The 25,364-nt window shown below is 42.7% G+C and overlaps 1 protein-coding gene across 15 annotated transcripts in view; it reads left to right on the plus strand.

Annotated features, from left to right (window-relative positions):
• CDC42BPB (CDC42 binding protein kinase beta) overlaps nucleotides 1–18,712 on the plus strand; it is a 98,657-nt gene extending 79,945 nt beyond the window's left edge. For 6 of the 15 annotated variants that reach the window (XM_055715248.1, XM_055715250.1, XM_055715257.1 and 3 more), the window contains 13 exons: nucleotides 393–532; nucleotides 2,053–2,134; nucleotides 5,484–5,700; nucleotides 6,092–6,154; nucleotides 9,500–10,096; nucleotides 12,725–12,822; nucleotides 12,934–13,018; nucleotides 13,167–13,287; nucleotides 13,377–13,494; nucleotides 14,415–14,453; nucleotides 14,583–14,688; nucleotides 14,788–14,858; nucleotides 16,958–18,712. In XM_055715248.1, the coding sequence (XP_055571223.1) occupies nucleotides 393–532; nucleotides 2,053–2,134; nucleotides 5,484–5,700; nucleotides 6,092–6,154; nucleotides 9,500–10,096; nucleotides 12,725–12,822; nucleotides 12,934–13,018; nucleotides 13,167–13,287; nucleotides 13,377–13,494; nucleotides 14,415–14,453; nucleotides 14,583–14,688; nucleotides 14,788–14,858; nucleotides 16,958–17,089 (1,869 nt within the window). In that variant the 3' untranslated portion in view covers nucleotides 17,090–18,712. Of the gene's footprint in view, nucleotides 1–392; nucleotides 533–2,052; nucleotides 2,135–5,483; nucleotides 5,701–6,091; nucleotides 6,155–9,499; nucleotides 10,097–12,724; nucleotides 12,823–12,933; nucleotides 13,019–13,166; nucleotides 13,288–13,376; nucleotides 13,495–14,414; nucleotides 14,454–14,582; nucleotides 14,689–14,787; nucleotides 14,859–16,957 lie in introns of those variants that run through there. The other 9 variants (XM_055715251.1, XM_055715256.1, XM_055715258.1 and 6 more) reach the window with 4 other exon arrangements.
• Nucleotides 18,713–25,364: the final 6,652 nt, after the last annotated feature.

The raw sequence follows: 25,364 nt of genomic DNA on the forward strand, positions 1-25,364 counted from the left end.
GCTAGAGGTTGGTAGATTAGTAGCTACAATGTTCATAAGCAGCGGTAGGACTGGGGGGAAGCATGTTTTAAGGAAGAGTTTCTGTCAATGTTGATGTAAGCATAATGTAAAAGGTAAACTGTCCTACCATTGTGCCATTTGTGGCATATACAAGCCCCATTGTTTGTCCTCATGGTACCTAATATATTTATTAAACTGTATCAAGTAATGGTTGAACTTAAGGGAAGAAAAATAATTGCTTGATTACTTGACATTTTTCACTCCGTTTTGAAGGGCAAGTAGAACGTGTTCTAATTCTGATGATCCTAAATATAAGCTTTTCTAAATGTCCCTGCTTTCTGTGTCTACTACATGTGCTTACATTTAATAAGCAATCAGTTATTTATTCACAGGTCCCAAAGCCTACAGGAGTTAAGAAGGGGTGGCAGAGGGCTTATGCAGTTGTCTGTGACTGTAAGCTGTTCTTATATGATGTGCCTGAAGGGAAATCCACCCAACCTGGAGTTGTTGCAAGTCAGGTCTTGGATCTCAGGTTGGTATTATTATGACAAAGTAGAAAACCTCTGTATTTTTTTCTAACAGGAATATTTATTTATAGTACACAAGAAACTTTAAGATCATGGGAGCTCTGGTCTGAGAAAACCCATGTGTTCTGTACGTAGACTGCGTAAGCTGAAAGAGTTGGCTCAACAAGAAATCACTCATACTACAGTCACTAATATTTACGCTATTAGCATGCTTCTTCCTAGAGTTCCATACGCACACGTGGAAAACAAATAAAATAGACTTTGGTAGATAATTTTTTCTCCTGCATTCTGACCTCAACATTGAGTCACAGATCATCCCATAGCCAGTAATTTCAGGAACATTAGAAAAACTGAAATAGTCTTCAGAAAAACACCAACTAATTTACAGTGGAAGTGGCTCTGACCCTGCCTTCTCATGGGAGTTATTTTTTGATAGGGAACGACTGAACACTGTCTACAAAAGATCTGGAGCTTGCATTGATCAGAGTAACCAGGAAGGTTTTATATTTCAAATTGTGGAAATATCAAGAAAGTGTAATACCTTTTAATGTTACAGCATCTTTTATCTATGTTGAATATAAAGTTTGCATTCACAAGCACCTGGATTTTTTTTTTCCAGACAGTACTATGGGGTTGTACTGGTACTGCTGTTCTCACATTTATTCTGAGAGCTGTCAGTGTCAGCTCTCTGACATGCTGGCCGTGGGAGCAGAGGCACGGAAGTATTGCAGATAACAGCATTCACATCGGTACATTGTTTGAAGCAGCTCAGCTAGATACGATACCAACTTGTCCCATGTTTTATCTGCTTATTGTAGCTGCCTCTTTGAGTCTGTCTTCTGAGGATTCTTAGATGTTTTAATAGACATTAACCACCACAGCTCTAAATTCTAGTATGGGCAAGTTCCAGGCATTACTGTCATCTTTGCACTAAAATTGGCAATTATGGTGATCAACTTGGTCAAATTCAGTTTAAAAAGGCCTGTGTAGACAAGCCCTCTGGGGTGGAGCACTCTGAAATGCAAAAGTTGTTCTGATGTCTGTTTATTTTAATGTAATAGAGAATAAAATCCAGCTGTTTTGAAAACCCTTATTTGAATCCCACAAACTATAATTATGTTGCCAAGAGCTTTTTATGTGATTTTTCTTTTTTTCCAAAGGCCCCTCTCTTGCTACACATTGAGGTATGAATTATTCATTTATAATGTGTCTGCTGGGCTGGAAGAGCAATATTCTTGCTGCTAACTGTAGAATAGGTGTGGTTGGTAAACAAAAACTACATAAAGCCACCCCACTTAACTTCAGGTGGACTGAGTTTCACGTATTAAATGCTGTAGAAATGTAACTAAAGCTTGTGAGTTGTTTGGGTCAGGGATGGTTAGAGCATAACAAAGCAGTGATTACAGTTGTGACCTCTGTGTGGTGTTAGGAGATTGCAGCCTATTGAAACAGTTGGTCAATTAGATTTTGCTGAATAATGTTAGTGTGTGCATGTGTGTGATTCTCTTGCTCTCTTTCTTACTAGAGATGAAGATTTTTGTGTGAGCTCTGTCCTAGCATCGGATGTAATACACGCAACTCGTAAAGACATCCCTTGTATATTCAGGGTATGGCTACCAATTTACTTTTAAAGAAAATACAACTTAAACACTAGTGTTTTGTTTTGATACTGAAGTAAGTTATCCATGTTTAATGTTTATCAAGTTACGAAGTATAAGAATTTACAAGAGGTGGTGAAATATGTTGGAGAACAATATGATGCTCCTCTTAGAACTGAATTGTAAAAAACAAAGTTCTACGTCTTTTGCTGCTTCTTTGTAGACAAAGTTTGGCTTTTTTTATTCTCTTGATTATAATTAAGTATATTTTTTGTCTCCTCTTCCATTGGTGTTACCAGGACCTGGTTTTTCTTTCTTAGCTTTGGGAGGACCCTTGTTTAAGGGACTGGTGCTGTAACAGAGTAGGCGAAGCTGGGTTCTGCTCACTGATTCTTTTTTCCATGTATTGACTTGTATAAAAAAACCCCACAACATTTGATATTTGTTTCCTTAATTTCATATTTAAGTATAACAGACAAAAATTAAAATAAAATAATTAGCTTAGTTATAATATCTTCTTTGTATGTTGTATCTGAATGCTGTATTTAGTTTTTAACACAGGTTCTTTCTTAGGTTTTGTGTGAATTATATTTAAATTGGAATTTTAAAATATGGAGAAAGGTGTGGTGGTAGCCAACATCTATAATCCCTTGCGTTTGAATTCAGAATCTCAGTTTTCAGTGTGATCATCAGTCATACAGAATCAAATCAGTGAAACATGGAAGCCAAAGAGCTGGCAGTCATATGCAGTCCCAATCATTTGGTCCTTTAGAGTTTTACTTAGAAAATGTCTTGGCTACTTAAATGCTTCTGTGGCTTTCCTTTTCCTCATTTTTGTAGAAATATTTCCGGAAGCGTATTTTCATCCTTCAGTTTACTACTACTTTTACCTTGGTTTTCCTCTTACTTGTTTCTAATTTTTTTCTTTTTTATTCCCATCTGCCTGCTCTTATTCTCAAATTAGCAAATGTGGAATACTATGGGAAAGGACTTCTGAGGAGAGAAAATGAGCTATGCAGAATGGTGGTTGATTCGTTTAAGGATGAGGCATCCATACAGTTTAGCCTGCCTGACTTGCTGCTCTAATTTCTGCCCGCAGTTTTTAACTGATAAGAGTATCTAAGAAGAAAAAAGAAAAAAAAAACCCAACCAAAAAACCCCCTTTTGTCAAGTATCCCCATGTAAAAATACTTCTGTGGATAGACGTAACAAAATGTCTGCACAGTTTGATGAGATTATCCCCTGCTAAAATGATCTGACGAATTAGCTGGAAGCCTGGTTGGTGAGTATATCCATCTAGAGACACTGTTGACAGGGACAAGAGGAAGCTGCCAAAGTCCACCTCTTTTGTTAGTTTTATGTACTCCTTCAAAAGAAGGAATTTCTGAAACTGGAAACCAGTAATATCTGATGCAGTGAGTCTGTTTTCTCAATTTCATTTAATCCTAGATTTGCATCTTGCTGACATAATTGACATAGAGTAGCTTCTGTGCAACAGTTAAAACTGTTACTTTACATCACCTCTGTAAAAATGTGGTCCTTCTTTCTTATGTATTATTTCGCATAACACGTGATGATATTGGTGGCCCACCAAAGAGAGATTTTCATTTCTTTTGGATCTTCCGCCAGAAAAAAGCAATATCAGAATGCTGCCAGACACTAAAATATTGCAACCTCTGACCCTCCATGAAATCAAGAAGAGGAAGAACTTATCTCAGACTCCAACATCTCTCCTTGGTAACCAGTTTTTAAAGCTGGATGCCATCCTTGCATCCAGACGCTGCAATCTAAGTGCTGCCGTCGATACATTTTTAATAATAATGTGAGAGTGTCTGTAGTGGAGTCCTTCCATAGCTTAGCAGTTGGAGTTAAGAAGCCTTGAATTTCATATCAGATACTGGATTTTTGTGTGATGAATAATTATATATATATATATATGTGTGTGTGTATATACATACGTGTATATATATATATATATATATAAAATGACCAGCTCTCCCATTTTTTTCCACATTTAACTGCATGTAAGATGCCACCTTCAAAAGACTGAGCAGTAATACATGGTAGTGCTTCAAAGGGAAGACCATAGCTGAAGTCTGGTTTGGTTTGGTTGTCAAATTTAGAAGTATTATCCATTATGCCTCTATCCATCTTTAAAATGTTAATGCTTAGTTACAGTTTAGACGTGAGCAAAGCTTGATGCAGAGTAATAAGAGCTATGAGCAACTGCAAACAACTCAGTTCTTTTCCTGCTGCTTTTCACTGTTGTCTTACTTCTGGAGTTCTGTCTTTGACATCTTATTGTCCCAAGTTTACTTTCAGATATATTCTATCTTTTAAGATGAATATTATTACTTAATTCACTCTTTCAGTGTATGTTGCATAACTGCATCATCTATTATTTATGATGATTTTCTTATCAAGGCATATAAGCTGAAGGTGTGTTATTCCATATTGCCACCTTCAGTTTTGCACTTTTGCACCTTTTGCTGCTTTTTTTCTGTTTAACTATTGTTATTCTAATAGTGTGTTTTGAGGGCTGATACTGGCTGGTGACCTGTTTGTCTGTGACTGAAAGCATAGTTCCCATGATCTCACAAACCCTTTTGTATCTTTATACAGGACACAAACCTAATATTAAGAAATTAGTTAGTGCGTACTTTGGGTGACAGGAAGTTCCTGAATAATTTTTCTATTCAGAGTACATTCTGCTTTGATACCTATAGGATGATTTACCCAAAAATTTAGTGAAGCTGTAGTGATTTTCTTTTTAACACGAAGAAGTGGGGCAGTACAGTGCTTCAGTCTCAAATCATTGCTTTTCTCCAGAGCTTTTAATGCAGATATGATGTGCTCTTCCCCCTGGACAAATATTGTGAAAATTAAGTAGCAAAATCAGAATCTGGAAATGATCATAGCAATACCATTGAGTTTAAATGCATCTGATTTGGAAAGCATGTGTGTCTTTTTGAATGAGCTATTAAAAGATGGGGGGAGGGGAGGGATCAGGACAAATTATGGCATGTTATTGAAATTCCAGTTCAGAGCAGGAAGGAGCCCTTTACTGCCATGTATTGCTTATTGTAGGAAAGGAATGTAGCGTTCCTTGCCCATATTTTAGGATTCAGAATGACTGAGCAAGACTGAGTATTTTCAAACAAAACTGCTGTGGCTTGTGTGGGGTGTTTTTGAAGCACTGTGGTCATATTAGCTGTGTGCGATGTTGCATACCTCTCAGGTACATCATCACATTGTTATGAAAAACTGTATTTTACTACCACAGTTCTGTGAAGTATATAGTACTGACAAAAAGGGCCTTTATTTTCTTAGTAATTTCACTTTCTCTGTCTGTTAAAAGGTGACAGCTTCTCTCTTAGGTTTGCCTTCAAAGTCTTGTTCTCTACTGATCCTGACGGAAAATGAGAATGAGAAGAGAAAGTGGGTTGGAATCCTGGAAGGGTTGCAGTCTATCCTGCACAAAAACAGACTGAAAAACCAGGTTGTGCATATTCCACAAGAAGCCTATGACAGTACACTGCCTCTTATTAAAGCAAGTTTAGCTGCTGCTATTGTAGGTATGTTTGGTTTAACTTTTTGAAGTGTGTGAGGGTTGGAGCTTTTAGTTGGGCTTCTGTAATGAGAGCACTGACACCTTGAAATAAATTTCTCAGCTGAATTTCTTTATAGGAATTTAATAATGGGGGGAAGTGCTAATCTTGCATTCATATTCAGATTTCTTCATCTACTTGGAGTAAATGATACTGTTTAGTTGTTTAACAGATGGTTTTAGCAATACTTTATATAGCATGCTTTTGACAGACTGCATGAACTTAAGCAAAATTGATTTGGTGTTGAAAATCTGTTTGTCCAGAAATGTAAAACAGACTGTTTGCTTTGAACAGCTGGAAAAATGTGAGATTAAGTGTAGCTGAATTAATCGCCTTTTTTTTTTCCTTCCTGATTTAGATCGAGATAGAATAGCAATTGGTTCAGAAGAAGGACTGTATGTGATAGAGGTGACCCGTGACGGTAAGTTAGGCCATAATGCATGCAGTAATTACATATGGAATAATGAGCTCCATAACTTTTAGTGCTGTTACAACATAGGTTGCACAACAACCGCCCTTCATGTATAGTAAGTATTAAGCACTCAGTTAACTGATGAGAAGGAAAAGTGAGTGTGAGGTATAAGCACTAATTTGGTCGTTCCCATTACGTTCAGTTGACTGGCTGAAATTAAAGGGATGAGTTACTGGGCATATTCTGACACAATCTCACCTTAACTGTGTTCCCATAGCAGGTAACAAAACGCTTCAGCACACAGAACATGCACAGCACACACAGCAGCAGTTGATGCACAATCAATTACCAGGCACTTACTAAATAGAACCTGAGTGAGAAAAACTTGATGTGGAAACAGACTTATTCCAACCTGCATCATCAGAGGACTTAAACTGACATATATTAGAAGTTAGACAGCTAGTGCAATAAGCACAAGCATTTGTAGACTTTTCATTAAAGCCACCATGTATCATTGTTTCTTCCAGAAACTTGACAGCCGTTCATGTTCTGTTTCAAACCAATAATGGCCAAAGCAAATGCCTTGCTTGTCCCTTTCCATTATCTCTTTATTTCCCTGACCCTATGCTTCTTCCTGAACCTGCTTTTTCCTTCCTGTTCTCGATGCACTCTGCCCTCTGCTTTGGGAAAAATGGCATCAGATTAGCCTGTTCTTCATGAAGACTTAGCATGTGCATTCCAGAAATTCACAGAGTGTGCTTCGGGTACCACAGCGAAGCGTATGCTGCACAGTCACTGGGGAGCACAGGCATATCCCTCTGTCATTGAATTCTTAGGCATCACAGCTAGGGAGTAAGGGATTAATTTTTCCCTTTAACCTGATATACTGAGCACAAATACAGATAACAATGGGAGACATGCCTTGGTATGGTGGGGAGAGCACGGAGACCAAAAGAACTACTAGCACATGAGCATGGGGATTGTTTGGGATCAATCCATACAAAATGCAATTTTAAACATTTTTTTTACAGAAGTTAAGTAATATATTTTCAAGAAGCAATGCAGATTTAGGACACAGTAATCTACTACTATTTATCTCTTCCAAGTTATTTCTTTCTCTCTGACTTTAAAAGCACCAAACATACCTTGTGAAATTCATACTTTCTTATAACTCATTAGGCACTCTAAATTTAGACAACATTCTAAATCCATACTTTCTGTGGTGTAAGAGCTAACAGCCATGGCTGTCTGATAGGATTGTTTCTAACAAAAGACCTAATGCTTTCTTCACCTTTTTTTCACTTTGTTTATAAAGTCTGAGCTTAGGTTCTTCTGGTGTCTTTTAACTATCTGGAAGTTGAGGATATTGAAGTCAGTGATACAGATTTGTAAAAATAAAAGGTGCCTTTTTCAGCTTGGAAAAATCACTGAGACACTCCTGAAATATCCTTTTGACTGTTTTTAGTCATTGTCATTCAAATTTCAAAAAGGATACTTCTTTAAATATAGCTTTGGAAGAATTTTAATTTCCTTTTTCAAGGCAATTTAGTTTGTAGCGATTTGACAGTTGGATTGCAGTCATGCTAAACTTGCATTTCAGTGAGTAAAGCAGTGAGTACAGGTTCTGAAAGACTTGATGTGCAAAATCAAATGAAGTTAGGGATGTGGTTTTGGGGCAAAAAGCAAAACGTTATTGCTTCCGTTTGCTTAGAATAAGCCATTGTCCAGTTCCAGGAGAAACTGCTTTATACATGGAGAAAACAGATATTTTAAATTCTTTTTGGCAGTAATAAATGCCATTCCTTTGAGTAAACTTCCAGTGGTCATCATTCTGTAAGTACTTAGATATAAACGTAACTATAGATGCAGATAATTCCAAAGATTCCAGTACAGCTTCTTGCATAAAAGAAAATCGTACATTTAATTTGAAAGGTCATTTCATAAAGGAACAATTATCTGTATCACTGTGTCATATGTAAATGTGAAAATGAATTGTAAGTTTTGGGTTTAAGTTAAAAGACGTTTTGCAGGAGTTTTCTGTGTCCAGTTCCTACGTGTTAATAACATTTTTATAAATTGTAATTTCTTTTCCATTTTATGGCAGTTGTAATTTTCAGTGTTAATTAACTGCCAGCTGCTAATATCAAAGGTCTTTGGTCAGAATATCACTTAGTTCTTGACAAATAGTGTAAACTGTAAGCTGGAGTTAGAGCTAGGGGGGGAAAAAAAATAATCTTGGTGGCAAAGTTCCAACAGCTGGTTATTTCATAGAATGTTTCTTCAGACATATCATCTATTTGTGCAAGTGGGAGGATGCCACAAAAGCTTTGTGATTTAAACAGCCAAAGTCTTGTTACAGAATTTACAGAATTTGGTAACTTGGCAAAGTTACTCAACTGTTACTGAAAAAAATGCATATAAATTCCAGTTAATATTTCTTTTTTATTATTATTATTATCATTCACAGATATTTTGAATGCTAACAGAAAAATGAAAGTAACATTTTAATATAATTAGCTTATGCGTACTAGGTTTCCTAGTTTGGAATCGCTTAGCCTCTTCTACCTGTAACCCATGAAATGCTCACTGCTTTCCTGAAAGTGCCTGTATACCCACAATCCCAAAAGCAGAACACATTGTACATAACCCCCTTAGCTGCCTCTAACTCAGTTTTAAAAAACACTTCAAACAGTGAAACTAGTTTCCGTGGGCAGCCTAACTAGTCCTTACTGTGAGAAGGCTTTTCCTGGTGCCTGTCCTAAACATCTTTTCCTGCAGCTTAAGCCCATTTCTTCTTATCCTTTTCCCATCTCACACAGCTTTTTTTACCTTTCCATATAGGTGCTTAACACCCACTTACTGTACTGCTTTTGTATTAGGCTGAGACATTTGCCGGCAGTACAGAAATTTGTATCCTCCATTATCAGCATTAAATACTTCCTGTTTCTTTTCTTTGTGTTTTGCTAATTTGGTCTTCCTCCATAGTTTACTGAAGATACCGATACTTTCCTGAAGGTGGGACCCATTTCAGAAGATAGAGAGCATCTTGCAGTGTATAGATAGTACAGATGACACTATATAAAAAAACTCTCCATTTATCCCAGATGTTAAGCAGCCTTTTTCTGTCGAGTTGCTGAGACTTTGTATCCTGTAACTCAATAGAGTCACAGGAATGCTTTGTTTCCTCATTTGTTCTAAGAGTTAGTAACAGAGCATCAAATATGTAATAAGTGCTCTTTCTTACCTGGTGTCTGTGTTTAGATTCATTTTCAGACATCAGTATGTGACGCTGCAATGTTTCCAGGCCTGATGGTTTTCTTGTTTAACTTAGGGCAGCTTTTCTTTCCTTTGCAGTGATAGTCCGAGCTGCTGACTGCAAGAAGGTGTACCAGATAGAGCTTGCTCCCAAAGAGAAAATTATCATCCTCATCTGTGGTCGGAACCATCATGTTCATCTTTACCCCTGGGCCTCTCTGGATGGGTCAGAAGGAAACTTTGACATTAAGCTTGCAGAAACTAAAGGCTGCCAATTGATTACAACTGGAACACTAAAGAAGAGTTCTTCAACTTGTTTGTTTGTGGCTGTTAAACGACAAGTTTTTTGCTATGAAATTCACAGAACTAAACCTTTCCACAAAAAATTCAGTGAAATTCAGGCTCCAGGAACTGTACAGTGGATGACAGTGTTCAAGGACAAGCTCTGTGTTGGCTACCAGTCTGGGTTCTCTCTGTTGACCATCCAGGGAGATGGACAATCTATAAACCTGGTAAATCCTAATGACCCCTCGCTTATCTTCCTCTCACAGCAGTCTTTTGATGCCCTTTGTGCTGTGGAGCTCAGTAATGAGGAATACCTGCTTTGCTTCAGCCATATGGGAGTGTACGTCGATTCGCAAGGTCGAAGGTCACGCATGCAGGAACTAATGTGGCCTGCAACTCCTGTTGCCTGTAGTATGTATATGTTTTTCTGTTGCCATATCCCTGTTGCTGCTTTACTTGTCTTGAAATAATCAGCATTGTATTCTATTTTGCTTTGGTTTGTCTTTCAATCCCTACAATTGAAGTTTTGATGAGTTAACAGGATACATAGTTCTTCCTAATGGTAGTTTTGGACTTTATGATCTCCTGGACTGAGATCCTGGATGCTGCAAGAAGAGAAGCTCTGTCTTGTTACAGGACACAGAAGAACAAAATATGGAATGCAAAACAACTTTTACAGAGAGTAGTCCTGGAGGCAGGACAGTGCAAGACTACTGGTCTGTGAAATTCTGTGAAGATTTTTGCTCCCCTAGAGAGTGTAAATGTCTAGGTGTCTGTAGGATGTCCTCTGTGTCCTATACTCAAAGTACAATAGAAGGTTGAAGAACAACTCTAAAGGTTCATGAAGATCACAAAATAAGCAGTAAAAATTTTGGGTTTGGTAGAACTGGTAGCACTTTTTCTCCTTTTGGTTTTGTTTTTAGGGGGAGAATTTCCAAAAATAATATAGGCAGGTGGAGGGTAATTTTTCAACCACTCTTTTCATTTCAGGAGCATTGACTTAGCAGCTAGTTAGGACAGAAGCACATGCAGAGCATTTTTCAGTATTTGGTAGTCAAAGGCAGTTTGTGATAAAACTGGGATTTCTATTTGGAGCTCAAATAGCAATTGAAATGTTTTGAATGATTGAAGGCAAGAAGTAGCTTTTTGTTTGAACAGTACAGCAAGCAGTCAGGTGCATGCTGGTTTGATCAGGTCAGGCCCTGATAGCAGTTTGTTTAATTTTAATTGTCTTGAACTGAGATTGTTTGCTTTTTTTACTTTGACCTAATTCTGTCCAGAATTCCAAAGCAAAGGCCCAAGGAAACAATGTAGTTGCAAATTTACTTTAAAACACCATTAGCCAAAGCTAATGTTTCCTTTTCCTTTATCAGCTTTACAGTTTTTTGCATTTCAGCAAACTAGACTTGCTAGTTAATGGTTTTGTTATTATTACCAGCTGTTCTTACTGTAAACTGTTGTACAGCATCCTTGTGTGTGCAGTCCTGAGTGGTGTTAGCCTGGGGCTGTTTTTGTAGAAGGAGCAACGTTTGCTGCTGCCAAAGGAAACTGGATTACTTCCCTTTTCATTAGCCTGGTCCTCCTTCCTCAGTCCTGGTGTCTGCCACTAGTGTTGTAGGCTTTTTTTTTAACTGCCCCATCAGGAGCTAGTCAAAGTGGAAGTGGTTTCTCCCCCTGTTGCAGTTTCTGCTGTGGTAAAGGACCATGTCACAGAGAAGTGTTAGGATATGGTGGAGAATTTGTCTCTAGGACGTTCAGTCCCTCATGCTAGGAGAGGCCGAGGTCTGCGCTAGCGCAGTCAGCTCCATTACCTCGGGTGGCCTGTCCAGGTTGCAGTTAAACCAGCTTCACGTGCTGGTTCTGTGCTGAGTCAGTGCAGGCGTTGTGGGACTGCTTAACTTGAGCGCAGTGCAAAGACTGGGAGCCAGCAGGTCTCCAAGCTGTAGCATGAGCAAGCCCAGTGCAGACACTATCATATGTCTCTGGGAACCAGCTGAGATCTGATCCAGCTTATCAGCTCTGACTGGTAAGTGCTGGCCTTGGCTACCAGCTGGCCAGGCAGAAGCAGTTGGTGTTTCTTTCTGAATGCTCAGTGGTCTCCCTTGATTTGGACAGCCAAGCCAACTGTGACCCCATCTAATAACTACTTGACCGTACATAATTTCTGGGATACATACTTATGACGGCTGTCCAAGGCTTTCTGTGAACAAATTTAAAAAATGGCATGGCAACCTTACTTCAGTTCTTCTCAGGAGATTCTGTGATGTATTTTTAGTGACCTACTAGGTAATTTTTCTTTTGTTTGTTGAAGCAGCTCTTTTCCCTATTAGCTCCCATAAATTTCTAGTAACCGCTTTTTACATCAGGACACAGTCTTTACACGAGCAGATGCATGTTGATATGAGGCTCTAGGGATCTCTGCTTTTCATTTGACCTACAATAAACTTGTCTGCCTTTTACGTTTTAAAAAAAAATAAATAAAAGAGAAAATGGGTTGTGGGCTTTACACATTGTGACATTTTCCTGGTTAACCTGATAAAAGTAACTTGCACACTAATATCTAAATCTAGATAATTGTTAGCAAAAGAGGAAGGAAATTGAGAACAGATCCACATCATGACTTCATGACCCACCTCACAGATGGTGGCCCTCTTTTCCCGTGCACAGAGCAGATGTATAGTTAGTTTGCTGCTTCCGAAATGAAGTAATCTGCATCTGTAGAAAAGATAGCTGCTCGGTTCCTACCAAGTAGCAAATTCGTATGCATCTGAAAACTTTTTTGCAATTTCATGAAATCATAATATGAAGTTTAAAAATACTGAAAGGGTCAAACTTAAGTCTTTCCATGATGCTGGCAGTTGTTAGCAAATCTATTATCACAAAAATACCTGTTTGAAAGTGGGGCTGGGAAAAAGTGTTTTAAAATATGTCTTGCACATAGTGGAAAACTTTTAACTATTGAAATGTGCTCAAATATGTGTCAGTTCTGGACTTCCTGAAACCACATTAGGGTTTTCTGTTTGTTTTTAATCTACGCAGGTTGCAATTCTTCATATGTAACAGTATATAGTGAGTATGGTGTTGATGTTTTTGATGTCAACACTATGGAATGGGTCCAGACTATTGGTCTGCGAAGGGTAAGTAATTCTCTTTGAATATAGATCTTCATTGGGTTAATTCCAAATTAGATATTTCTTCACAGTGTATGTTAGGCTTGAGTTAATTCTCTGTCTCCTTCCTCAAAACAGATCAGACCATTAAACATGGACGGCACGCTGAATCTCCTCAACTGCGAGCCACCAAGACTAATATATTTCAAGAACAAGTTTGCAGGTGAGTACTGCCCAAGGGGAGAAATGGGAAAATGATACAAAGCTGAGTAATTTTAAGTCACGTTACCTTTGCATGAGATGAAACTTGTATTGGATGCGTCTGGGTCAAGGTGTACCTATGTATGTGAAATTGTGTTGTGATATTACAGCAGGAGCTGTCCTCAGTGTGCCAGAAACATCTGACAATAGCAAGAAGCAAATGCTTCGGACTAGGAGCAAAAGAAGATTTGTATTTAAGGTTCCTGAGGAAGAGCGATTGCAACAAAGGCGGTAAGAATTTAATCGTGGTGTGTAACTTACTATACATGATAACATGCAGACTGGGAATGCTAATAGTAAAAACCACTCTGTTCTTTTAGGGAAATGCTTAGAGACCCTGAGCTAAGGTCAAAGATGATTTCTAACCCAACGAATTTCAACCACGTGGCTCATATGGGACCAGGAGATGGAATGCAGGTTCTCATGGACCTCCCACTGGTAAAATACATTTAAAAGGGAGGGAGGTGTATGTGCCTTTATTCTTGCTCAAAAAACTGTGAAGATGAGCAATAAGGAGCTCAAGTATTATCTCTGTACCAGATTTTTCTTTTAATCATTTTGAGAAAGGTGGACCTTCGTGATGAGCAATGCTTGTAAATCCTGTGCAAGGAAATACTGTTAGCTGACTTATGAGACTGAAAGAGATAGATATCACTGCGAGGAGCTTGTTAGTAGTTTGTAAATAATCAGTCTCTCCTCCTTCCTTTTCCTTGTTTGACTTCTTAAAATAACAGAATGAATTTCCTTCGTCCTCATCCTCTCAACATTCTGCTCTGATATCACCTCCAACAGGCTTTGAGCATGTCTATCACATGAGCTGTATCTCTGCTGAAATCTTTCTCCAGAGTGACCATTCCTCACTGCAAGGCTCCCCTCTGCTTTCTTCCTCTTCCTGTCCCTCCTCTGCTTCCCTAGCAAGGGTAGGAGTAGCTACAAACTGTTAGGAACTGGAATGGTGTGCTTGTGGCACTTTGCCAATTCTAGAGCAAAAACAAGGGGGGGAAAAACTGATGCTGTGGAGGTAATTAAAATGCACGTAAGTTGCAGTGCTTTATAGGCATTATTTTTATTTTGTATTTAACAAATACAGCATTTGGTGAGCTATTAGTGTTAAATCCATGAGAGGAAGGTGCAAAGGTACACTTTTATGATCTATACCCTCTGTTTATAGCTGCTAGTCAGGCTTTCTCTTGTCCTTCTCAGCTAGCGTATATGAGGGTAATGCATTTGTCCTTTCAGCAGGAGGAGGAAGGAAAGCAGAACTGTTGGTACAGTCCCTGCCCCTTTAATAGAGGGTTTGCTGGCTGACAGGTTCCAGTGGCTGCTATGGGGCTTAGTTCTTTCTCTGTCTTTCTCAGGGTTTGTGTCTGTTACTGAAAATATGTGGATGTGGTCAAGTAAGTTCAGTTTTTCTACCAACACTGGGTTGTAATAGCTTCAAAAGCACAGTAAAGTTTTCATGAGTAACAACTCCTAGTAGGATAGCTTTTGTTGCTGGCTAACAAGGTCTTTCATTTCAACTATAGAGTGTCCTACCTCCTGCACAGGATGAAAAACCATGTCCATCTACAGCTAATGTCTCACGGCAGCAGCAGCAGAGGAACAAAACCTATATTTCATGGCCCTCGTCAAGTAAGGCTGGACGCAAGCTTGTCACTTCTGAGCTGTAATTTATGGTTTCAACAGGAGGTGTAAACCTGCCTTTTGTTTTTTTTCCTTCTTCCTCTCCAGGTGGCAGTGATGTGGGAGGAGCCATGCCTTCCCGAAGTATGTCTGATCCTGACCAGGAGTTCGACAAAGAGGTAAAGTAGCTGTTATTAAATGGAGACTGATGCTATCCTGTTGCTGTAGATTTGTTTTCTTTTTCCAATAAATTAAATTTCTGAGGAAATACTTCATAAAGACTGAGTTCTTTATGGAGATGTTTTCCTTCCACAAATGTTTTCTCCAGTCTGTAATATATGATTACAAGTTAGATGTGCCAGCACAAAAGCAAAGCTGTGAAAAGATCTTTTTATGGTGGTATTTTAAGAAGTATTATGTCTTGGATTAAGCTTTGTAGGCAAGGGAAATTTGACTAATTGATGAAATGTCCTCAAAGCTCCTAAAAATGTTCTCTAGGCTATTAGCATAGAATAGCAAAGTAATACAACTAGTTAAGTAATTTTCTGTGCTGCCTTAAGGAAGATACTTTGTCATGTAACTTGAGAAGGAATTATATTTTAAAAAAACATAGAACTGTTTATAACAGGAGTAAAAGTATACGCCAGTAGTCACCAGATTGAAAATGTCTTGGCTGTACAAAACTGGCGTCCCTGAATCTAAGGAGAGAAGATGTATGAGTTCTGTTTCCTTGCTTTATCATGGGTATAGCTTCTTCCAAGCTTTGCGCAAGCACTGCCTGTGCAAGGAAAGTGTTAGGAATTATTCCTGGGAGGCAAATTCCTAGATCAAGGTCTTTGCCTCTTTTTAGCACTTTTTGGTACCCAACTACAGGCCCATATAATGTTCTGGATTTTGAAGGGTGCTTTTCTGAAACCAGAGCTCTGCAGGATGCCTTAGGACACTGCAAGTCAAAGCGTGTGCTCAGAGTTCTGATCACAGCCATGCTCCCATTTCCTTTATCACCTTTAGTAAGCCATTAAAAGCATGTGAAAATAGGGGTCTGTAAACACAGCAGGTTTTGAAACTGCCTGGGTTTTCAGAGGTGCTGATGACAGTCTATGTCATTCGAGTTAGTTATTGTACAGCATCCTTCTCAAATTCCGTTACATTCCATGGTCTAATAATTGCTGTTTGTAGGCACAAGTAATGGTGCATTCTAAGGTTTTTACAATAGTATTTTCTTTTTCGATAGGTCTTACAATTTCTTACGACTTCTTGAATTAAAACAAAGAGTAGTTTGAAACTCAGAAAGGGAGGCTTTAATAACACCTTTTGGCTTTATACTATTTTTCCCATGGCTTTTGGCTTTATCGCAGCATGAACTGGATCATGTTAGGATAATCTTGTTATGTATGATCTTATTATTGTCTGAGCCATGCAAAACCTTGTGAACCGCATTCTTGAAGGGTCTTACCTTTCAATCAATTTGCTAAACGTATATTCCCTTTCTTGAAAATAACTTGCTGCAACGGTACCAGTTTTTCCTGAAATGCAGTATTTCGTCAGCAGTGAACGTGTGCAGTGCTCAGAGTTGCAGCTCACCAAAAATAGCGGGGACTCTTGCCAGCCATCCTGTTGAAGTGAGACCAATCTGTGAAGGCAAATACCCAACAACCAGTGTAACGCTGGGGAAATAACTGTGGATAGACTGTCTTTATTAGACATTGACATAGGGTGTCTCCAGTAAACATATTCTGTTTCCAGATCTCCAGCCTGATACTTGGCAGCCTTCGCTCTTTTGTCAGGCATTTCACATGCTTGTCACTGTTGCTGTTTTGTAAGCAGTTCATATGCTTGTTTCTTTCCTTCTCACCAAACTGAAGATGATTTGACTGTAATTGTTACTTGGTTTGTATGGGCAGACAGATCTGCTCCTGGGCTATAAAAATTGCTTGGAAAACACAGGGTGGTAAATCCAGAGCAACAGTGGACAGATGGATGCATTCCATCAGGAAAGTTTTTCAATGGCTAAAGGAGAGAAGCCTGAGATGTAGCAGTTTCCACGTACTTTGCCATAATTCCTGGTACATCAGAAGGTCACCTTCAGGGACTACACTGCAGCCTGTTGATAATAATGGAATTACTTGTATGAATGTTTAGCTATGAATTGAATCTAATACACACTGCTTTGTAGGTGTTGCTCACCCCAAATTTTGAGTGCCTTTGAAAGCTTTTCAGTGTGAAGAATTGATTTTAAGTAAGCAAATTTTTTTTTTTTTATGTTTCTCATTAACAGCCTGATTCAGACTCCACCAAACATTCTACTCCATCCAACAGCTCAAATCCGAGTGGTCCCCCAAGTCCCAACTCTCCTCATAGGAATCAGCTTACGCTGGATGGACTGGACCAGTCAACCTGTGATGCATAACACTACTGCTCTCACCATTCTGGCTTCAATCATCCACTACTCCATGGAGTATTCCAAGAGCAGGGCAAAGCTGTCTCAGATGCTAGTGCCAAGACTGACACTGAATCTCTAGTGTTGTACAAGAATAATTATATATCCAGATTGTAGATACAAACTATTAAAATGAAGAAAATTCTTTACTAAATAGTGATTGAGCTTTTTATGCAGAATTGTTCACTGCTCAGTTACGGTTGATTCCTTTCTGCACAGCTGTGACAGTTTTATTGCATAGGAGCATTTAAGGCCACCAGTAAATAGTCTTATTCTTATGCCGAAAAAGAAATAGAGAGAGATACTGATAATGTTGCTACAATATCAGGAATATTATTTTTCTATAGAATGATGTAATGTCTCATTAGCAGGAAATCCTTTTAGACACAATTTGGACCTCTAAATAGGAAATGCGAGCAGGTCTAGTTACATCCTCAGATGAATACACTTTTCCTTTCTCCCGTAACTCTTTGTTTCCTAAATCTTAAGGAGAATGCTAGGAAGCTGTAGGTCATTTCCAGCTTCAATAGAATCACCAGGAAGTTAAAAGTTGGTTATAGTTTTGTGGCCTTTTAATTCTTTTAGCCATTACATATACAGCTGCATAACTGTCTTTCTATCTTTCTACCAACTTTTTAGTCTTGTACATAGGACTACTGCCAGTTATCTTTTACCTATACCCTGCTTTTTAGTCCTCATCAATCAGTCATTAGTCAGGGCTTTTAAAACATAGGTAATTACTGCTGTGAAAAAAAATTTTACTCCTAGTTCCTGCCTGTCTCCTTCTGAGAAGTTATTTCTCCTGGGTTTTTTGGTGTAAGGACACTACATTGTTTAGCTAGCAAGCCTTCTTGTGGACGCATTGCCCTTGAAGTCTGCTTGATCTAAGGGACTATATCGCACTAAAACATCAGTCTGTTTTATTGGCTACCAAAGTGGAACGTGAAGGATCTGTAACTGGGGGTGCTGCTTTTCTCATTAATTGTATCCTCACCTGCATGAAGACCCCATGATTATTAATCGAGTATTGATCATGTAGAAAAATGCACAACACACTCCTGTATATTTTGCTATGGCCCACGTGCAGTGGTGATGTTTTGCGTGTATATTTAATCTCATGCTTCCATGTATTATACATTTAGTAATCAAAGATTTGTGACCATGTTTCATTAAAAGCTTGTAATTAATTCAGTGGCTGGCATATCCAGTTTGTCATTGTCACACTAGTGTGCCTTCTGTGCCAATTTTTTGACAGTTGGATGTCACTTATTTAAAATTTGGTTTAAATGGGCTAATGGTATACCAATGGCTAATGTTCTTTTCTGAAACACTGTATAGACGTGCACTTATCTTTAGTTTAAACTGAGTGTTCTAGTCAACATTTAATCCTGTTACGTTAAGTGTTCGACAGTACTTGCTCTTTTTCTCAGATTCTTGATAAAGGGGCTCAGTTAGAGCTGGACACTACTGCTTTGGGGGTTTTCTGGTTTTTACTTTTTTAATGTAAGTCTAAGTCTTTGTAATTATTGAATTGTGAGAACATTTTTGAACAATTTACCTGTCAATAAAGCAGAAGAGGGAGGTTTTAAAGTTCATAGTCGTCTGTCTTGACATGTCAAAACAGTCTACCACTGACACTTGCTTTAGTTTCATGGTAAATTCACTTCATTCATATGGACGTTTTACATAAACTGAAAGATACGTTGAAGCTCCGTACCTGAATGCTATGAGAAAGGTGTGTGTTTCTGGACGTAAATGCATGTTTAGGAGCAATGGAAGTCCTTTTGGTGGAATACAGCGTTGAAATTTTGTGCCCTCGGTTTGTGTTAGAGTTGTCATTTCATTGAGACGCTGGCCCTGTTAATTCCTTTGTAAATTATATGACTGTTTCCTTACGGCTGGAGCATCATAAGGAGGCTGCAGGATCTATTCAGGCATCTTAAATACGATAAAACAATAAAGACTTTTGACTTACTGTCAAAGCAGTAGTCCCAAAGAAACACTTAGGGACGTTCCAAGGATTGGTGTGTGAATGGTGCAGCCCTAATATAGGTTGGTTTTGGTTTTTTAAAGCTTCCCTCGTGCTCCAGTATTTGAGCACCACAGAGCTTACTGTAGCTTGAAGAGAGCCAACATCTTTTCTACTGTATCCTGGGTTAGCATCTCTGCTCCTGAATTACTTCTTGTTTTGTCTCGCCCTTCCGACTTCAGGTTGTGTTAATGGGGAGGGCCTAGGTGGGTATTTTGGACCCTCTGTTGCTTGCTGGACCAAACCTACCTGGGCAAGGCTGGCAGGCTGGGGTGGGCCAGCTTGGGAACGCGCGCCCACGCTGTCCCGAGGGTGGGAGTGATAGCTGGCAGCAGGTTTGAGGGCTGTGTGCCGGAAGCCTTCTTGCAAGTATTCATGCTAATCAGCCTTTGACTTTTAAAAAAACATTTCTACTGCTCTTGAGCTGATTTTCTCTGCACAGTGAGGACTTTGGATGACAACAAAGTCTTTAATTATGGGGGTATTAAATCATAGCACTCAGCAGTGCCAGGGCTTGGTTATAATTTAAGCAGGAGAACGTTTCTAGAAAAATAAATTAATTGCTCAGTATGAATACATTATTCTTCTCCGCCCCCCCCCAAGTCCTCCACCACAGCCCTTTGCAAATCTTCTATTCCCTTAAGGTTTTTGATTCTTGTTACCTAAAGAGTCCTCCTAAGCGCTTGGGAGAACTTTCAGAAGTGGGGAGATTCGAGACTATGTGAAACGTTCCTCTGAGGATGCGCTTTCATCTCCCTGGAGGCTACCAGTCTAGTATCGCAAGCGAGGAATTGGGCTGTGCAAGGAACGAGGATAATTTGGTCTCTGCCTGTTCCTCTGCCCATTCCATTTTCATAGAGGCATTACATCAGGTCCCAAAGCTGGGCCACTGGGTGTACCACTTGCTAGAACGTGCTGGTCACTTCCAGCACAGATCTTTGTCCCAAAAGGCTGTGTATTTTGGAATACATCCTGGTGTCACTTACAAGTTTAGTTCTTGGGTAGCATCTACCAACACCTCTGTCTACAGCACAGATGTGCTGAGAACAAACAGCTTCCGAAATAGCTGCAACCTGCTGGGGACACACCGCTGTGTAAATACTCGCTCTGTGTTTGCAGGGTAAGTGCTTAACACAGCAAAGTCACGGGGAGGGGACTTCAGTGTGGAAATGCCAAAGTTCCAGGCATCCTCGTTCTGCGTGACACCAGATTAGGCATCCCTGGGAGAAAGCAGATGCATAAAGGTCTTAAGAGCTGGCACTGCTAGTCTAAAGCGCTGAGAAGCAGGGAAGCGTTTCAGGGAAAAGGTGATTGTGGGAACTGATCTGCACCTTCGGGTGCAGTTAGGCAGTCGGAGGGAGGTGTCACACCGCGACTGGTCTTGCTGCTGAGTTTAGCCTGTTTTAAAAGGAAAAAATAGATTGTATCCTTGCATGCCAGGCTACTGGAACATCTCATGTTCAATTCACACCCTGCCTGCTCTGTAGGAAGCAGCTCCGGCAGGCAGAAGTGAGGACATACCAATATTAGTGTTCGCCTGCCCTGCCCTTGCCTTCCATTGCAGTGGCAGGAGGTCTGCATTGCCTTCTGCCTGCTCGCACGGATGTGCGCTTCCCTCTCCGTTCCCCTTTCTCTTGTCGGCAGCCTTGGGCTCCTCACAGCTCGGGGGGCCGGAGCTGCAGCCGCTGCCCCCCTCGCCGCCAGGCTGAGAGCTGTTGCCCGTGGCCTGGGCTCACCGCCAGCGGGGCCGTGCAGCAGCCTGGGGTTGGAGGGGCTCTGGTTCAGGGGAAGGGGTGCAGTGGGCACAGGTACCACATCGGGGAGGCAGGAGGGAAGGTGCAGTGGTTGGAAAGAGCCAGCACGATCTCGGTGCTCCCTTGCAAAACCCTCCTGAATGTGTTTCTGGGGACTAGGGGTGATGACGAGACCGGACATCAGCTGCGCGCTTTTGCAGGATGCCAGGGAAAGCCAGATGTTGGCAGAGCATGTCCCAGTGGCGAATGATGCTCAGACTAGCGTTGCCGGCAGGGTTAGCTGAGGACAGGAGCAGAAGACAGCAGGACGTGCTCAGCAAGGGAGAGCTGCAGTGCTGCGCTCCAGCCAGAGGAGGAACATGAACTCAGCTATCAGCCCGTTCCCCATCCTTGCAGCAAATATTTCCCCTGCTCCCCAATAAGCTGCAGCACTTTTTTGTCACCTGACTGCACAGGTTTATGCAGCTCTGTTGGTCTTTTTCTCATAGATAAACCCCTCAGATGTTTTGCAGCATCGGTTGCGTTCCAGTTTCATATGCAGTCCCTGCTCTGCAGTCCCCTGAGGAAGAGCAGTACGGAGCCCTGAATGCTGATGGAGGAGACGGCCACAGCTCTGCTGCAACCCCGCAGCGCCTTGGCCAGCTCCTGCACCCTGGTGCTGCCAGACCCTGCCAAGTCCCCTCCCTTTCGCTGCTGCTACCTCTTGCTAAAAAAAAAAAAAAAAAAAAAAAAAAAAATATTAAAAAAATGCATTGGCCAAAGTCTGTTTGTAGGCTCGGTGGTATTTTAAGCTCTCCTGCCTGCCGCACCGTCTGAATCCAGATTTGCACAACTTCTGTGAGCAGCTGTAACCCGTAGAGGGAAGGCACATTGACACGAGTTGGTGTCCATTAATAGTGCGCAGGTAGACCCCAGGAAGCAGCTACTCCTGAGATCTTGCCATTAACACTAATGCATTTTGCATTAGTCTGTCACAGCAGGGGTTCCCTGACTCTCAGGACCAAGAGCAAAACAAAGCCATCAGGTGCCCAGCCGTGTGCTGCGCACAGACGAGGTGGCATAAACCACCCACCTGATGCGCTGCTTACCGAAGATGTCTGAGCATTAAATTCCTTGTTTAGGCAGGATCCCAGGAGAGACTCTTAGGTACTGCAGCCCTTTGTGTTACCCTGCCTGCGCTGGGGCTCTGGGGCGCAGAGTGGTGATGGATACAGCTGGTTTTCTGGGAGCTGTTGGTCCCCAGCACCACAAACTGACTCTGGTGCTTCCGTTTTTTCTGCAGAGCTCCTTGCTCCCTGTGATGCTTTCTGTACGAGTGAGTGAACGTGGCTCCTGAAGGAAAAGTACAGAATGTGCTCTGCTAGCAGGCTGAAAAAAATTGATCTCTACTTTAATTAAAGCCTCTATTGTAAGTGACCTCGAGCTGGTAATGCGTTTTAGAAATGAAGCCTTGCCAACAGCAAATCTGTACACCCCAATACAGAGGGGTGACCAGGCGGTGATCTGCTGGAAGGTGGCCTGCCTCCCTCTGTGCCAGCTGTGTGGCCAGCTGCACGTCCCTGGAGGCCATCCCACCGCACAGGCACATGCCTGCCTTCCTCACCCTGAAATCCCTGCGCGCCCAGGTGGGATGCGGCACCGTGGTCTTCAGCAGCTCACAGGGGGGAGATACTATCCTGCTGCCATCTTGTGCAGTGGTCCCTGTTGCCAGTGGGTTCTTCTCCCTCCTGTTGCCAGTGGGTTGTCTTTTTCCTCTCCAAACATGTGGCCATGGGATGCTCTTGCCTTCAGCGCACGTTGTGGGGATTGCAACCGCCAAGACCCTGTGCAGTCCTGGAGCAAGAGGCCCAGGAACAGCACGGGGAGGGAGGCTGTTCCCTCCGGTGGCTCCCTGGGGTCCGGCCCTGAGCTCTCCTTGGAGGTGGCAGCGCTGGTGTGCGGGGCTGCCTGGTACAACAGCCTCCAGCACACAGCACTGCCTTGGCCTGAGCCATGGCAAAATCAAGCGTCTGTATGTGTGTACTTGAAGGCTTGTAAGCTAGAGGTGGTACAGGCACTTGCCATGAAGTGATTTGAAAGGGGGAAAAGAGCACAAAGAGGCTCTCACAGGCAGCAAGTAAAGCACCCTTACGGATACGAATCCCTCCCTCTCTGCAGCCAGACCCAGCCGCGGTCCGGGCCAGAGGATGCTGCGGCTGCTCTCACAGGCACCATGGTAACATTGCGGCACCAGCGCCTTGATGGCGAGCAATGCACGGGCTGCCCGCGCTGCCCTGCACCCTGCGCTGTGCTGTGCCTGCACTGGCACCCCCTCCCCCAGCTGCGGGGTGCTGTCTTGACTCGTGAAGTCCAGACAAGAGCTTGGGCTGGTGTGTGTGTGTGGGGGGGTGTGTGTGTGTGTGTGTCTTCCTCAGGTTCATTTCATGGGGGTGACTGTGTGCTGTGGGGTGAGTTTTGGGGACCTGTCCCTGGGCCACTGCTCTCCACAGACTCCACAGAGATGCACTTGTTGCAGGACCACGGGATGGTGAGACTTGGGTATTCCCCACCTGCTCATGTCAGCCACCTCCTGCAGCAGCAAATGGCTTTCTCTGCTTTTTGACCTGGCTGGTGACCATTTCATTCAGCGCCAAGTGCCCGACAGCCACAGCAGAAGCTCCTGCCTGGGCAAGTCGCTTTTCCTCCCAGTACTGCCAGACGGGCACCCCCAAGAGAGGTGAGCATGGTGAAATCCCAGCAGCGTGCACCTGAGCACAGACCTCCTCCCCGCCGGGCTCTGTCCCACTTGCAGAGCGATGGCAGCAACCAGGGCCTTGGAGATGGTCTTGTTCCCTGCCTGGCTTGTGTTTTGTGTCCTGACTGCTCGTACTGCTCGTTACTGAAGTCCCTCTGTGGGCAGGGGGCAGCAGGGCCCCAGGTGATCTCCCCGCCACATGCTGCCCATCACCCTTCGTCAGGGCTCTGATGAATTCCCAGGCCTTTGGAAGAGATTATGTCTTCCAGAGACAAGAACAAAATATAATAAAATTAAAATAGCTGCTTCCTCATGGAATACGCCAACAAGCCCTGCTGAAAACCCAGTACCGTGTAAATTTGCATCAATTTGCATACATCTCCATAATTTCAGCCTCACCCATCAGACCTGCTCCCATAAGGATGTGCTGCCTGACACTGCAGGCAGCTGAGGGTACTTGACACACGCCAGGCCATGAACACCGCTGCTAGCAAGGCCCTTCGGCACCACTGCCCTGACTCTCATTAGAGACTGGCCAGCATGCCCGGTGCCAGCCTGCATCCCTACCCGGCACCCCCAGCATGCCCGGTGCCAGCCTGCATCCCTACCCAGCACTCCCAGCATACCCGGTGCCAGCCTGCATCCTTACCCGGCACGCCCAGCATACCCGGTGCCAGCCTGCATCCCTACCCAGCACCCCCAGCATACCCGGTGCCAGCCTGCATCCTTACCCGGCACCCCCAGCATGCCCGGTGCCAGCCTGCATCCCTATCCAGCACCCCCAGCATGCCCGGTGCCAGCCTGCATCCCTACCCGGCACCCCCAGCATACCCGGTGCCAGCCTGCATCCCTACCCGGCACTCCCAGCATACCCGGTGCCAGCCTGCATCCTTACCCGGCACCCCCAGCATACCCGGTGCCAGCCTGCATCCCTATCCAGCACCCCCAGCATACCCGGTGCCAGCCTGCATCCTTACCCGGCACTCCCAGCATGCCCGGTGCCAGCCTGCATCCCTATCCAGCACCCCCAGCATGCCCGGTGCCAGCCTGCATCCCTACCCGGCACCCCCAGCATGCCCGGTGCCAGCCTGCATCCCTACCCGGCACCCCCAGCATGCCCGGTGCCAGCCTGCATCCCTACTCAGCACCCCCAGCATGCCTGGTGCCAGCCTGCATCCTTGCCCGGCACCCCCAGCACCCGCACCAAACCTCTTTCCCCTTGGACCAGGAGAAGATGCAGTCTCTCGCCACAGGGAATAGCACAACAAATCCAAGAGCCAAGAGGGGTCTTACAGCTGTCAGCCCAGATGCAGAGGGAAGGAGTGAGTCAGGTAGCTCAGTGGAGGGGATGGGGAGGGAAATACTTGCTGAGGGCTGCACCTTGTGCCAGTGCCCAGGGGATGGGAGTGAGGTCCCCAACAGGAGGAAGAGGGGACCCTGAGCAGAGATCCCCCAACACCAAGCACACTGCTGGAAAGCAAAATAATCTCCTTTTAAACCAAAGAGGTCCAAGCCCTGAAAGTATTTGGGCATTTGAAATGCATGTGAGCACTGACTCCATCACACATCCAGGGATGCATCCTTCAACCTGCCACATGCCCTTGGCAAATCCATCATGGTATGGCTAAAGCACAGCATGCCAAGTTAGACCCCAGCTTCTCCAGATATCACCTGGGACCCAAATCTCAATGTCAAACTGTCTCAATAGGACTGATACTTACAAAATCC

This window comes from Falco cherrug, chromosome 7 (assembly GCF_023634085.1).
Source record: "Falco cherrug isolate bFalChe1 chromosome 7, bFalChe1.pri, whole genome shotgun sequence".
Taxonomy (NCBI): Eukaryota; Metazoa; Chordata; class Aves; order Falconiformes; family Falconidae; genus Falco; species Falco cherrug.